Genomic DNA, 14,274 nt, shown 5'->3' on the forward strand with positions numbered 1-14,274 from the left:
CCACTTTCTTTTGCTTGCCTGGTTTCTGATGAGAAGTTAACTCTGCTCCTCTAGAGGTAAGGTGTGTTTTTTATTTTAGGAATTTATCTTAGGAATCTATCTATAGTTTGCAGGTGATAGATATATCTAGAGGTTATTTTCTGGTATTCATCTTATTCAGTGTTCTCTTACCTTCCTGGATCTATGGTTTGCTGTCTAACATTCATTGTGGAAATTATCAAACATTATTGTTTCAAATATTCTTCTGTTCCTTTCTTTTCCTCCTAGTGTTCCCATACAAGTACAACACCTGCTGTACTTGTCCTACAGTCCTTGGATATTCTGTTCTGTTTTTATCAGTCTTTGTTCTCTTTGCTTTTCAGTTTCTGAGGATTCTATTCAGGATTATATTGCTCTAGCTTCTAGCTCAGAGGCTCTTTCCTCAGCCATGTCCAGTCTAATAAGTTCATCAAAGGCAGCTTTCATTTCTGTTAGAGTGTTTTGATCTCGAGCATTTCTTTTGGTTCTTTTTTTTATTAATTAATTTATTTATTTTACTTTACAATATTGTATTGGTTTTGCCATACATTGACTTTGACTTCCATCTTTCTGTCTACACTACCCATCTGTTTCTGCAAGCAGGCTCTCTAGTTCACCCATAGAGCCCACAGCATATTCACCATAGTTGTTTGAAATGTCTGGTTTAGATGTTTACTCTGCCTCCTCAAACTGTGTTTTTTGCCTATTGGTCTGCCTTGTAATCTTTCTTGGTGGTTAAATATGATGCACATAATAAAAGGCACTGCTGTAAATCAGCCTGTGGTCACATGGTGGTGAGGGGTCGGGGAGGGGAAACATTCTACACCCCTAAGACTAGGTCACAGTCCTTAAGGGAGCTTGTGCCTCTGGACTGGGAACTTCTCAATGTTTCTCAGTTTTTCTTCTCACGTAGATGGGACAGGATGGCCAGAGTGGGCTGGAGTTCCCAGGTCAGTTCAGTTCAGTTCACTCTGGTTAACTACTCTCCCCGAGGGTAGGCCTTGTTAAGAATAGTCAACTCCAGTATATTTCAGAATGGTTCCTTTTCTCCTTACCCTGCAGGATGCCCAAAGAGATTTTTCTCCTCTGTTTACTGTGGGAATCTGGTAGAGCTTCTAGAGGCAAATCTCACATTAGGAGGGGAGGGAGCTTCACATGAGGAGTTTCCCTGTGGTTCTTAAATCCCAGAGCAGTTCACACTAAGCCTCCACCAATTCATCCATCACAGCTGAGGTCTTCCAGTCCTGGCTTAGGCTCTGTACACCATACCCCCTGTATTTGCCCTTCGGACCCTCTAGTACTGGGGGTAGGGATCTGCCCTGTATCCTCCCCTTTCCTTTGGCTCTAAAATGAACTGAGGATTTTTCAAGTCTTTTAAGCTCTTTACTTGTTGTTAGGACAGAGTGGTGACTTCAAGCTCCTTACATGCAAAACCAGAAACCAGAAGTCAAGTTCAGAAGGTTTTTGTTTCCCTATAATTTGATTTTTTAAAAACTAGTTGGTGTTAGAAATTGTTGACAATGCCTTTCAAACCCAGAGGTAAACTCGCTGCCAGTTTAATGCAACCAGTGAAAATTCAAGGAAACACAAGTTTTAATGTGTATTGCCCATTGGTCACATCAATTACACCAGCCCGACCTGTTTTCATCTCTGAGACCTGAACCCCTTTCTGATGTGTGTCCAGTGTTCCAGTTTCTCACTGGGAACAGCAGAGCCTCCACTGTGAATTCCAGTCACCAGCCCCATAGTCAGACCCTCTGCTAACCCCTGGATTTCAGTCTACCATGCACCTCAAGCTCAGTTCCTGCCAATGCTCAGAGAAGAGCAGCAGCAGCAGAGAGGAATAAGATTTCTGGATGGCAAATAATGCACTCACCTTAAAAGTAATTTTTAAAATTACACAAGCAGATTATCTTCCAAAGAGTAAAGCATGAAAAGGGAAGGGGAGGAAAAGTAACTTTGCAGTGGCAAGACCTGACAAACACTATCTCAAGCCAAGTGATTAAGTTTAGCCTCAACAGTAGTAAGCCAGGTTGATAACTTGTACCTTTGATATAGTGTGATGAGAATGACTTTACATCTGTGGTCTACCTCCCCAAAATACATGAACTCAGTCTAATCATGAGGGGGAAAAAAAAACAGACACATCTCAATTGAGAGATATTCCATAAAACAAATGAGTAGTCTCAAAACTGACAAGGTCATCAAAACCAAGGAAAGTCTGAGAAACTGTCACAATCATGAGTAGGCTAAAGAGACAGGACAAATAATTATAATGTGGCGTTCTGAATGAGATCCCAGAACAGAAAAAAGGATACTACATAAAAACTAAAGATATCTGAATAAAGTATGGACTTTAGCCCTAACAACACATCCATATTAGATTATTAATTGTGACAAATGTACCATTCTAATGTAAGAAATTAATCATAGGGAAAACCAGCGTGGGATATATATGTTTTTCCATACTATGTTTTTCCAAAACTATATATATGTTTTTCCATACCACACTTTCCATACTATGTTCATAATAGTTCTATAAATCTGAAACTATTGCACAGTAGCAAGGTTATTTTTTTAAATCCTAATCAAAATTAAGTTCCTTTTAATCACATATACATTCAATGACAAACACTAAAAACTTTTGGACAATAAAAAAATGTGCAACTCTAACATAAAAATAGCAATTAAGTATCTGTAGCAAATAGAACCAAAGATGAAGGTGTATATATATATATATGTAAGTTCATAAGTATGTATGAGAAACAGTGAGAAAAAAGTTAAATAGGGAAGAGAAGACTAGAATTCATACATAAGGGAATACAATGGACTAAACAATGAGTATAAGAAAAAAAAATTGGGGTGGGAGGGGTACACCACATGGCTTGTAGGATCTCAGTTCCCCAAGCAGGGATTAACCCCAGGCCATGGTAGTGAAGGCCTGGAATCCTAACCATTAGGCCACGAGAGAACTCCCAGAAAAAAAAAATTTTAACAAAACAATTAGGTATCACTAAAGTAGCAAAGGGCTTCCCTGATGGCTCAATCGGTAAAGAGCCTGCAATGCAAGAGACCCAGGTTCCATCCCTGGGTCAGGATGTTCCTATGGAGAAGGTAATGGCTTCCCACGCCAATATTATTGCCTGGAGAATTCCATGGACAGAGGATGCTGGTGGGCCACAGTCCACAGGGTCGCAAAGAGTCAGACACTACTGAGCAATTAACACTTTTCACTTTTTAAGCAGCAAAATGGTTTCAAATAATACCTAGGGATGATGATGCTACATGTACACATTGTTCATACCTAAAATAAGATAAAATTCAAAAGATAAAATTCTTTTGAAAGTGCTGTGGACTGAATTCAGTTCAGTCGCTCAACCATGTCCAACTCTTTGCGACCCCATGGACTACAGCACGTCAGGCTTCCCTGTCTATCATCACTAACTCCTGAAGCTTGCTGAAACTCATGTCCATCGAGTCGGTGATATCATCCAACCATCTCAGAATTGCATTCCCCCAAAATTCACATATTGAAGTCCTGATCCCCAATGTGATGGCATTTGGAGATGAGGCCTTTGGGAGATAATTAGATTTAGGTCAGATCCTGAGAGTGGGGTCCTCAGGACTAATGCCCTTATAGGAAGAACCCCTAGAGACCTCTTTCTCTCTCTCTCTCTCTCTGCCTGTGGAGACACAATGAGAAGGTTACCGTCTCTAAACCAGGCAGAGAGCTCTCACCAGAACCAAACCATGCTAGCAACCTGATCTCTAACTTTCAGGCTCCAAAACTGTGACAAAATTAATTTCTGTTGTTTAAGCTACCCAACATATTTTGTTATGGCAGCCTGAGGTTGACCAGTACAGAAAGGCAACTTGAGAAATATCACATAAAGAGCAATAAAAGTAGTCATCCCTTTTATAGCCAATAATTCTACATAGGTGAAGTTAAACTTTCAGAGACAATTCAAAAATATAACAAAACAATACACATTAAAATATTCACTACTTAGTTTTACTAAATGTCTAAGAAAGGAGAAATGAATAAGCAAACTAGTGTTCCACTTGATCTAATATGACATCATTTAAAATCATTACGAAAATTATATAGGCTTATAGGAAATGATTATAATAAAACTAAGTGCAAACCAAAAGCAAAAATCTACAATATGAGGCTAACCATGTAAAGAAATATGGGCAAGATATAAAAGGGTTAGCTATAAACAAATTTAATTTGTTGGAAAACATTTTCTCTTTTATTTTAGTTTAAGGTTACAAGAAATCTACTCAAAAATGTATTTGACAGTAACTTTGGATAGATCCTTTCTTAAGCTTAATCACATCCTAAATGTTAAATTATAGAGAATTGTGTTTTTCCAACAATAGTCACTATATTCAAAAGAACGAGAATGAAATTTTTCTTTTTTAAAGAAAACCATCAATTTTCTCTACTACATACTTTTTTATTATGTTACTACTTACACAGAGAGGGTTTCCAAAGCATCTTCAAAGATGTCCTGGGGGAACAAAAAACACAGTGAATGTCTCAGGAATCAAGAACTTTAAATATAAAAGAGATGTGTGCGCGCGCGCGCGTGCAAGTGCCCAAGCACATGTGTGCATGCCTCCCTGCAACAAAGTGGGGAGTTTGGGTGGGCTGCAGTAGAACTACTCCACTTAACACTCACTAATGTAATTCCTTTCAGAGAAATCAAGCACATGAATGTAAGTGAGATTTAACTTAGGTAAGTTTTTCTAAAAAAAATAAGACTAGTAAAATATTCAGCTAGCAATCGAACTGGGCTAATCTGAAGAAACTGTGACTCCTCTAAAGGAGTCTTCACTCTCATTCAACCCAGAAGCACAATGAAACAAATAACAGGACTGGCCAGATTCAGTCATGTCTTTCTCCCTGGCTGGCCACGTTAGCGCCCCTGGGCCTTTATGTCACATCCACCTCCACGACCCACCCAGCAAGTCTCCCTGCCGCCAGACTGTTCTCTACAGCATAGCGGGCAGCCTTTTCTTTATGCCACTGGCCTGTTCAAAAGTTGCATCAGGAGAAAAAACCCAAACACACACACATGCACACTCACATCTGCTGACAAATCCACACTTGCTCCCCACACTCATACACTCACACACTCACAAGCTCACCCATAAACTCACAGACACACACACACTTAGAAACACACATACGCTCACACACAAACTTACACATACACAAAGTTCCCTCATAGCTGCAAAAATCAAATCCAAGCTCCTCATCCAGTTATCTGGGACCCACTATAACCTAGTCGAATCTTCTAAGCCTCCTTCCCTCACATTCCTACCACCATTTCCACAGCCACACACAGGACCTCCCTGGCCTCCCAGCCCCAACACTTCACACTTGCCATTCAATTCTTCACATAACAGCTGAAGTTACTCTTATCTTTCTCTTCTTTAATAAGCTCACATCATACTACTGCTTTAGACTTCTTTAAAAGTCTTCCACTGCACGTAGAATAAACCCAGATTTAATAAACATCCAAGACCTACTGTATAGTATAAGAAATATTCAATATCTTATAATAACCTATAATGGAAAATTTTCTGAAAAAGAATATATGTACACAATATATGTTTGTGTTTGTGTGTGTGTATACATGGGTGCTTAGTCGTTCAGTCATGTCTCTTTGCGACCCTTTGGACTATAGCCCGCCAGGCTCCTCTGTCCATGGAATTTTCCAGGCAAGAATACTGGAGTGGGTTGCCATATCCTTCTCCAGGGATCTTCCCAACTCAGGAATCAAACCCAGGTCTCCTGCACTGCATGCAGACTCTTTACCGACTGAGCTACAAGGGAAGCTTATATAATATAAACTTGAAACACTGTAAATCAACTATATTTCAATTTTTTAAAAGAACAAGGTAGAGTCCTGAAAGAAAAATAAAATTCAAATTCCTTCTCAAAAATCTATGAAGCCCCTAAACGACCCTGCCAGCCTCTGACTACCCCTCTGCCCACTGGCCCCCTTACTCACTCCACTTCAGCCACAGGTCTGACCTTCTGTTCCATGCACAAGCCAAATTCATCCCATGCCTCTCTGCATGTCTCTTTCCTAGAATGTTCTTCACTCAACTCTTCCTATGGCTGACTCACTCTTATCCTTCCATTTTCAAGTCCTCTGATAAACCAAATTAAAATTACTAAGAATAGCAGCATACTAAGTATCCCATCATCTGATTTCTTTCATTCTCAATACCATTCTTAATATCATAATCTCTAATCATCTCATTTGTTTACTTGGTTACAATCTGTCTCCATCAGGGCAGGTTCTCATTTATCATGTCTACAGAAATCACTAGGGCTTGGCACAGAGTTGTTGCTCAAAAGATACATGTTGCTGAATGAATGAATTGAGCTTGGGCCAAGAAGGCAATGATCACATCACCTCATTTAGACCTATAACACAGAAATGAAGAAAGAGGACCCAAGAGCTTTTCTCTCATTTGATTATTAATACTGAACAATGTGTACACCATACTACGGCTTCCCTGGTGGCTCAGATGATAAAGAATCTCCCTGCAATGCAGGAGACTAGGGCTCAATCCCTGGGTCGGTTAGATACCCTGGAGAAGGGTTTGGCAACCCACTCCAGTATTCTTGCCTGGAGAATCCCATGGACAGAGGTACCTGGTGGGCTACAGTCCATGGGGTTGCAAAAGACTCAGACACAACTGGGAGACTAAACACGTACAACATACTGACTCTGCAGGCAGGCAGGACACAAAATGTGTAAAAACGAAAAAGAAGAAACATTCTAAGTAGTGGCAGAACTGAGCTGAGAATTTGGGATCCCTGATCTACTGATCTACAGTCATACCATATTCTGTAAGGGAGGTGGAGTCAGGGGCAATTCCATCTTATTCCTCACTCTCCAGAGACTAATGACTGGAGCAAAATCAGAAGCTCATAAACCAGCCACTGAAAGAAAAAGGAGCTGGTCCTATAGCAAAAGAACCTAAGCCAAAAGTAAGAAGCTGCTTCTCTGGCCTATATAAAAATTTCTAAGAAAAGACTCCTTTCTGCAAGTCAAAAGTCTGAAGAGGCTCTTGGCATCACCAACCTTGTCATTTTGAATCACAGCCCAGTGTCCCACATTCTAGTATAAGGTTTACCTTCTGAAGGGTTGCAGATAAGGTGAAAGACTAGGCTCTCCATGAACCCAGTTCTAGCTGTGATGACCAATTAAATTTACCTGTGCCAGACACCAGCTCATGGTCCCTCCAGCATTCCTGCTAACCCCACCCAGGCTGACCTGTACCAGGAAGGAGGAATGCAGAGAGCATGCTCCTGAGAGCTTCTGTGCATCTGACCCCCTCCTCAAAAACCTCAACCCAGAGCAGAGCATACAGAAGGCAAGGAGAAACTGAGTGGGCTTCAGGAAAGATAGCTCAGAAAGCTGGCTCTCCTTTTAAAAAGAAACAAGGCTAATATTTACATTTAAACAAGTACTACCCCTATACCCATCTCAGTGTTATAGTTTTTCCATTAGACATATACTGATGTGAGAGATGTACCATAAAGAAGGCTGAGCACCAAAGAATTGATGCTTTCGAACTGTGGTGCTGGAGAAGACTCTTGAAAGTCCCTTGGATAGCAAGGAGATCAAACTAGTCAATCCTTAAGGAAATTAACCCTGAATATTCACTGGAAGGACTGATGCTGAAGCTCAATCTCCAGTACTTGGCCCACCTGATGCAAAGAGCTCACTCACTAGAAAAGACCCCGATTCTGGGAAAGACTCAGGGCAAGAGGAGTAGGGGGTGACAAAGGATGAGATGCTTAGATGGCATCACTGACTCATGAGTTTGAGCAAACTCCGGGAGATAGTGAAGGACAGGGAATCCTGGCATGCTGCAGTTCACAAAGTCGCAAACAGTCGGACACGACTTAGTGACTAAACAACAGCAACAGTCCATCTCAAAACAAGAAACACTAAGTTATATCCAGTAAGAAATCATCTTCATTTGAGTAACACTTCTCCCTTTAACATATGCAGTGTGTGCCTGAGTGCTCAGTCGTTTTAGTCATGTCCAACTGTTTGTGACCCTATGGACTGTAACCCATCAAGCTCCTCTGTCCACGGGATTCTCCCCACAAGAATACTAGAGTGGGTTGCCATGCCCTCCCCCAGGGGATCTTCCTGACCCAGGGATCGAACCCATGTCTCCAGCATTGCTGGCAGATTCTTTATCCCTGAGCCATGCGGGAAGCCCCTATCCTTTGCAGCAGGTTCTCTAAATAAAACATACTGTACAGCATGGAAACCACAGCTAACAATATTTCATTGCATATTTGAAAGTTGTTCAAAGAGCTGATCTTGAACATTTTCATCATACACACAAACAAATTATGACTATGTGACATGATGTATGTGTTAACTAACATTATTATGGTAATCATTTCACAATACAGTCATGTATCAAATCATTAAGTTGCACACCTTAAACTTACACAATGTTATAGGTTAACTATAGCTCACAAAGCTGGGGGAAATTTCTTAATTAAAAAATAATGTTAAAATCAATTTTTTCCATTTAGATGAATAATAAAAATTTAATTGAATGCCTCCACATGACAGAGAAAATCCACCAGAGTTCTGGGATATTATTCTAATAAACTAGAAATGAGAAAGAGAAATAGAAAAAAAAGCAAGACAGAAGGATAAAAAGAGGAAGAAAACTTTGGCTCTAAAGACCAGACAAAAGATGATTTTTTTTTTCACCTAAAAAACAAAAGGAGTTTCCCTGGTGACTCAGATGGTAGAGAATCTGCCTGCAGTGCTGGAGACCCAGTTGGATCCCTGGGTTGGGAAGGTCCCCTAGAGAAGAGAAAGTTACTCATTCCAGTATTCTAGCCTGGAGAATTCTATGGACAGAGGCTACAGTCCATGTGGTCACAAAGAGTTGGACATGACTGACACACAAAGAGAAGAACCAAGATTAAATGAGGGCCTAACATGTGTCAGGCACTTTACAAAGCTCCTCCCAATTTGTATCAAGTAAATTCAGTCACAGGTAAATACCTGAGCAATACTACACAGCTGGTAAGTGAAGGAACTGAGATTCGGCTCCAGATAACTTCAAAGTATTTTTTTAATGTTAATTAAAAAAAAAAAAAACATCCAAAACTTGGAGCTAAGGCAATTGGGCAGGAGTGGAGAGGCAGAGGAGAGAAGAGGGCATCATATCTCTGGAGGTAATACTGCAGACTGTTGCACAAATCCTCCCAAGGATTCTTGAATTCTCTCAGATGATGTCCTTGTGTTTGACTTTGCTATTTACTATCAGATTAGAGCCAGAGCACCTCCTTCAGAGGTATGGGTCCTCAGTTACCTGCCGCAGGGGCAGGGGGTCTGGATGCAGCAGACCTGGTACGGTATAAGCCCTCTTGGAGGAGGTCGCCATTAACACCACCAAAGAGCCGCCAGAACTTACACAGGACTGGGGGAACAGACTCTTGGAGGGCACAAAGAAAATCTTGTGTGCACCAGGACCCAGGAGAAAGGAGCAGTGACCCCACAAGAGACTGACCCACACTTGCCCATGAGTGTCTAGGAGTCTCCAGCAGAGACGTGGGGCGGTGGTGACCTGCTGCAGGGTCTGGGCACTCAGTGTAGTAGTGCATGCTGGGACCTTTTGAAGGAGGCTGCCATTATCTTCATTACCTTCACCAACAACAGGGAGGGAACACAGCCCTGCCCATCAAGAGAAAATTGGATTAAGGCATTACTGAGCATGGCCCCACCCATCATAACAAGACCTAGTTTTCTCCTCAGTCAGTCTCTCCCATCAGGAAGCTTCCATAAGCTTCTTATCTTTATCCATCAGAGAGCCAACAGAATGAAAACCACAATCACAGGAAACTAATTAAACTGGTCACATGGACCAAAACCTTGTCTAACTCAATGAAACTATGAGCCATGCCATGTAAGGCCACCCAAGATGGACGGGTAATGGTGGAGAATTCAGACAAAATGTGGTCCACTGGAGAAGGGAATGGCAAACCACTTCAGTATTCCTGCCTTGAGAATCTCATGAACAGTATGAAAAGGCAAAAAGATAGAACACTGAAAGATGAACTCCCCAGGTTGGTAGATGCCCAATATGCTACTGGAGATCAATGGAGAAATAACTCAAGAAAGAACGAAGAGATGGAGCCAAAGCAAAAACAACACCCAGTTGTGGATGTAACTGGTGATGGAAGTAAAGTCCAATGCTGTAAAGAGCAATATTGCATAGGAACCTGGAATGTTAGGTCCGTGAATCAAGGCAAATTGGAAGTGGTCAAACAGGAGATGGCAAGCGTGAACATTGACATTTTAGGAATCAGTGAACTAAAATGGACTGGAATGGGTGAATTTAACTCAGATGACCATTATATCTACTACTGTGGGCAAGAATCCCTTAGAAGAAATGGAGTAGCCATCATAATCTACAAAAGGGTCCAAAATGCAGTAGGTGGATGCAGTCTCAAAAACAACAGAACAATCTCTGTTCCCTTCCAAGGCAAACCATTCAATATTACAGTAATCCAAGTCTATGCCCCAACCAGTAATGCTGAAGAAGCTGAACAGTTCTATGAAGACCTACAAGATCTTCTAGAACTAACCCCCAAAAATGATATCCTTTTCATTATAGGGGACTGGAATGTAAAAGTAGGAAGTGAAGAGATACCTGGAGTAACAGACAAATTTGGCCTTGGAGTACAAAACAAAGCAAATCAAAGGCTGACAAGTTTTGCCAATACTACACACCACTCATAGCAAGCACCCTCTTCCAACAACACAAGAGAAGACTCTACACATGGACATCACCAGATGGTCAATATAGAAATCAAATTGACTATATTTTTTGCAGCCAAAAATGGAGAAGCTCTATACAACCTCTATACAAGCAAAAACAAGACCGGGAGCTGAGTGTGGCTCAAATCATGAACTCCTTATTGCCAAATTCAGACTTAAACTGAAGAAAGTAGGGAAAACCACTAGACCATTGAGGTATGACCTAAATCAAATCCCTTATGATTATGCAGTGGAAGTGACAAATAGATTCAAGGGATTAGATCTCATAGACAGAGTGCCGGAAGAACTATGGACAGAGGTTCGTGACATTGTATAGCAGGCATTGATCAAGACCATCCCCAAGGGAAAGAAATGCAAAAAGGCAAAATGGTTGTGGGAGGAGGCCTTACAAATAGCTGAGAAAAGAAGAGAAATGAAAGGCAAAGGAGAAAAGGAAAGATATACCCATTTGAATGCAGAGTTCCAAAGAATAGCAAGGAGAGATAAGAAAGCCTTCCTCAGTGATCAATGCAAAGAAATAGAGGAAAACAATAGAATGGGAATGACTAGAGATCTCGTCAAGAAAATGAGGGATACCAAGGGAACATTTCATGCAAAAATTGGCACTATTAAGGACAGAAATAGTATGAACCTAATAGAAGCAGTAGATATTAAGAAGAGGTGGCAAGAATACACAAAGAACTGTACAAAAAAGATCTTCATGACCCAGATATCCACGATGGTGTGATCACTCACCTACACCCAGACATCCTGGAATGCAAAGTCAAGTGGGCCTTAGGAAGCATCCCTAGGAACAAAACTAGTAAGGTGATGGAATTCCAGATGAGTGATTTAAAATCCTAAAACATGATGCTGTGAAAGTGCTACACTCAATATGCCAGCAAATTTGGAAAACTCAGCAGTGGCCACAGGACTAGAAAAGGTCAGTTTTCATTCCAATCCCAAAGAAAGGCAATGCCAGAGAATGCTCAAACTATCGCACAATTGCACTCATCTCACATGCTAGTAAAGTAACACTCAAAATTCTCCAAGCCAGTCTTCAACAGTACATGAACCATGAACTTCCAGATATTCAGGCTGCATTTAGAAAAAGCAGAGGAACCAGAGATCAAATCGCCAGCATCCGTTGTGTCATCGAAAAAGCAGGAGAGTTCCAGAAAAACATCTACTTCTGCTTTATTGACTATGCCAAAGGCTTTGACTGTGTGGATCACAATAAACTGTGGAAAATTCTAAAAGAGATGGGAATACCAGATCTCCTGACCTGCCTCTTGAGAATCCTGTATGCAGGTCAGGAAGCAACAGTTAGAACTGGACATGGAACAACAGACTGGTTCCAAATCAGGAAAGGAGTATGTCAAGGCTGCATATTGTCATCCTGCTTATTTAACTTATATGCAAAGTACATCATACAAAATGCCAGGCTGGATGAAGCACAAGTTGGAATCAAGATTGCAGGGAGAAATATCAATAACCTCAGATATGCAGATGACACCACCCATATGGCAGAAAGTGAAGAACTAAAGAGCCTCTTGATGAAAGTGAAAGAGGAGAGTGAAAAAGTTGGCTTAAAACTCAACACTCAGAAAACTAAGATCATGGCATCCAGTCCCATCACTTCATGGCAAATAGATGGGGAAAGAATGGAAACAGTGAGAGACTATTTTTGGGGCTCCAAAATCACTGCAGATAGTGACTGCAGCCATGAAATTAAAAGATGCTTGCTCCTTGGAAGAAGAGCTATGACCAACTTAGACAGCATATTAAAAAGCAGAGACATTCAGTTCAGTTCAGTTCAGTTCAGTCACTCAGTCGTGTCTGAGTCTTTGCGACCCCATGAATTGCAGCACGCCAGGCCTCCCTGTCCATCCCCAACTCCCGGAGTTTACTCAAACTAATGTCCATCGAGTCAGTGATGCCAGCCAGCCATCTCATCCTCTGTCATCCCCTTCTCCTCCTGCCCTCAATCCCTCCCAGCATCAGGGTCTTTTCCAATGAGTCAACTCTTCAAATGAGGTGGCCAAAGTATTGGAGTTTCAGCTTCAGCATCAGTCCTTCCAATGAACACCCAGGACTGATCTCCTTTAGGATGGACTGGTTGGATCTCCTTTCAGTCCAAGGGACTCTCAAGAGTCTTCTCCAACACCACAGTTCAAAAGCATCAATTCTTCGGCGCTCAGCTTTCTTCACAGTCCAACTCTCTACTTGCCAACAAAAGTACATCTAGTCAAAGATATGGTTTTTCCAGCAGTCATGTATGGATGTGAGAGTTGGACTATAAAGAAAGCTGAGCGCCGAAGAATTTATGCTGTCGAACTGTGGTGTTAGAGAAGACTCTTGAGAGTCCCTTGGACTGCAAGGAGATCCAACCAATCAATCCTAAAGGAAATCAGTCCTGAAAATTCATTTGAAGGACTGATGCTGAAGCTGAAACTCCCATACTTTGGCCACTTGATGCAAAGAACTGACTCATTGGTAAAGATTCTGATGTTGGGAAAGATTGAAGGCGGGGAGAGAAGGGGACGACAGAGGATGAGATGGTTGGGTGGCATCACCGACTCAATGGACATGAGTTTGAGTAAGCTCCAGAAGATGGTGATGGACAGGACAGCCTGGCATGCTGCAGTCCATGGGGTCACAGAGTCAGACACAAATGAGCAACTGAACTGAACTAGAAGCCAGATACTATGAGATTTTTTGTTAACATGCAGATTTTGGAATGGTAAGAAAACCTCAAAGATTAGTTTTATGATCCTGTAGGACCCTATCCAGTTTTATCTGTAGCCTAGGGATCTTAAGCTAACACTGTTCTTCTTTGAAGTCTATAAATACCCAGTTCCACAAACAGGCCGTGAATCAATTTACCATCTCACTGGTTTCCCTCAGTGATGGGTTAAATAAAAGTTTCAACATGTCCACTTTATCCACTCCTTTCCTCAGTGGATTCCCATCAGGACTGCTAGATTTGGCACCTGATCTGCAAGAAACTGCTAGTCAACAGTCTCCCATCCAACACTAAATATCTGTACATCTACATGCATTTCTCACAGAGCATAACAAGATTTTTCTACCTCTGGTCTGTTTGCTTCTCCAAACTCACCATCAACTTCCCAATGCTTCACCACTGCTGGTCTTCACTTCCCCAGTGATTACGACAACTGGTTTCCCTGAAACTTCCCACCACTAGGTAAATGTACCATGTGGCTGCTGCTCCTACCTCACCTCAGTTGTGTCTGATCTTTTGTAACCTTATGAACTGCAGCCTACCAGGCTCCTCTGTCCATGGGATTCTCCAGGCATGAATACTGGAGTGGCTTGCCATGGTCTTCCCTTTAGGAGTATCTTCCCAACCCAAGGCTCGAACCCGCATCTCTCATGTCCCGTGCATTGGCAGATGGGTTCTTTA

At 41.6% G+C, this 14,274-nt stretch overlaps 1 protein-coding gene across 1 annotated transcript in view; it reads right to left on the reverse strand.

Annotated features, from left to right (window-relative positions):
- The window catches only part of TTC39B (tetratricopeptide repeat domain 39B), a 141,151-nt gene that overhangs the window by 93,621 nt on the left and 33,256 nt on the right, over positions 1-14,274 (reverse strand). The window contains exon 2 of the mRNA XM_043486747.1: positions 4,498-4,532. Coding sequence (XP_043342682.1) covers positions 4,498-4,532 — 35 coding nt within the window. The remainder of the gene's footprint in view (positions 1-4,497; positions 4,533-14,274) is intronic.

This window comes from Cervus canadensis, chromosome 14 (genome assembly GCF_019320065.1).
Source record: "Cervus canadensis isolate Bull #8, Minnesota chromosome 14, ASM1932006v1, whole genome shotgun sequence".
NCBI lineage: Eukaryota > Metazoa > Chordata > Mammalia > Artiodactyla > Cervidae > Cervus > Cervus canadensis.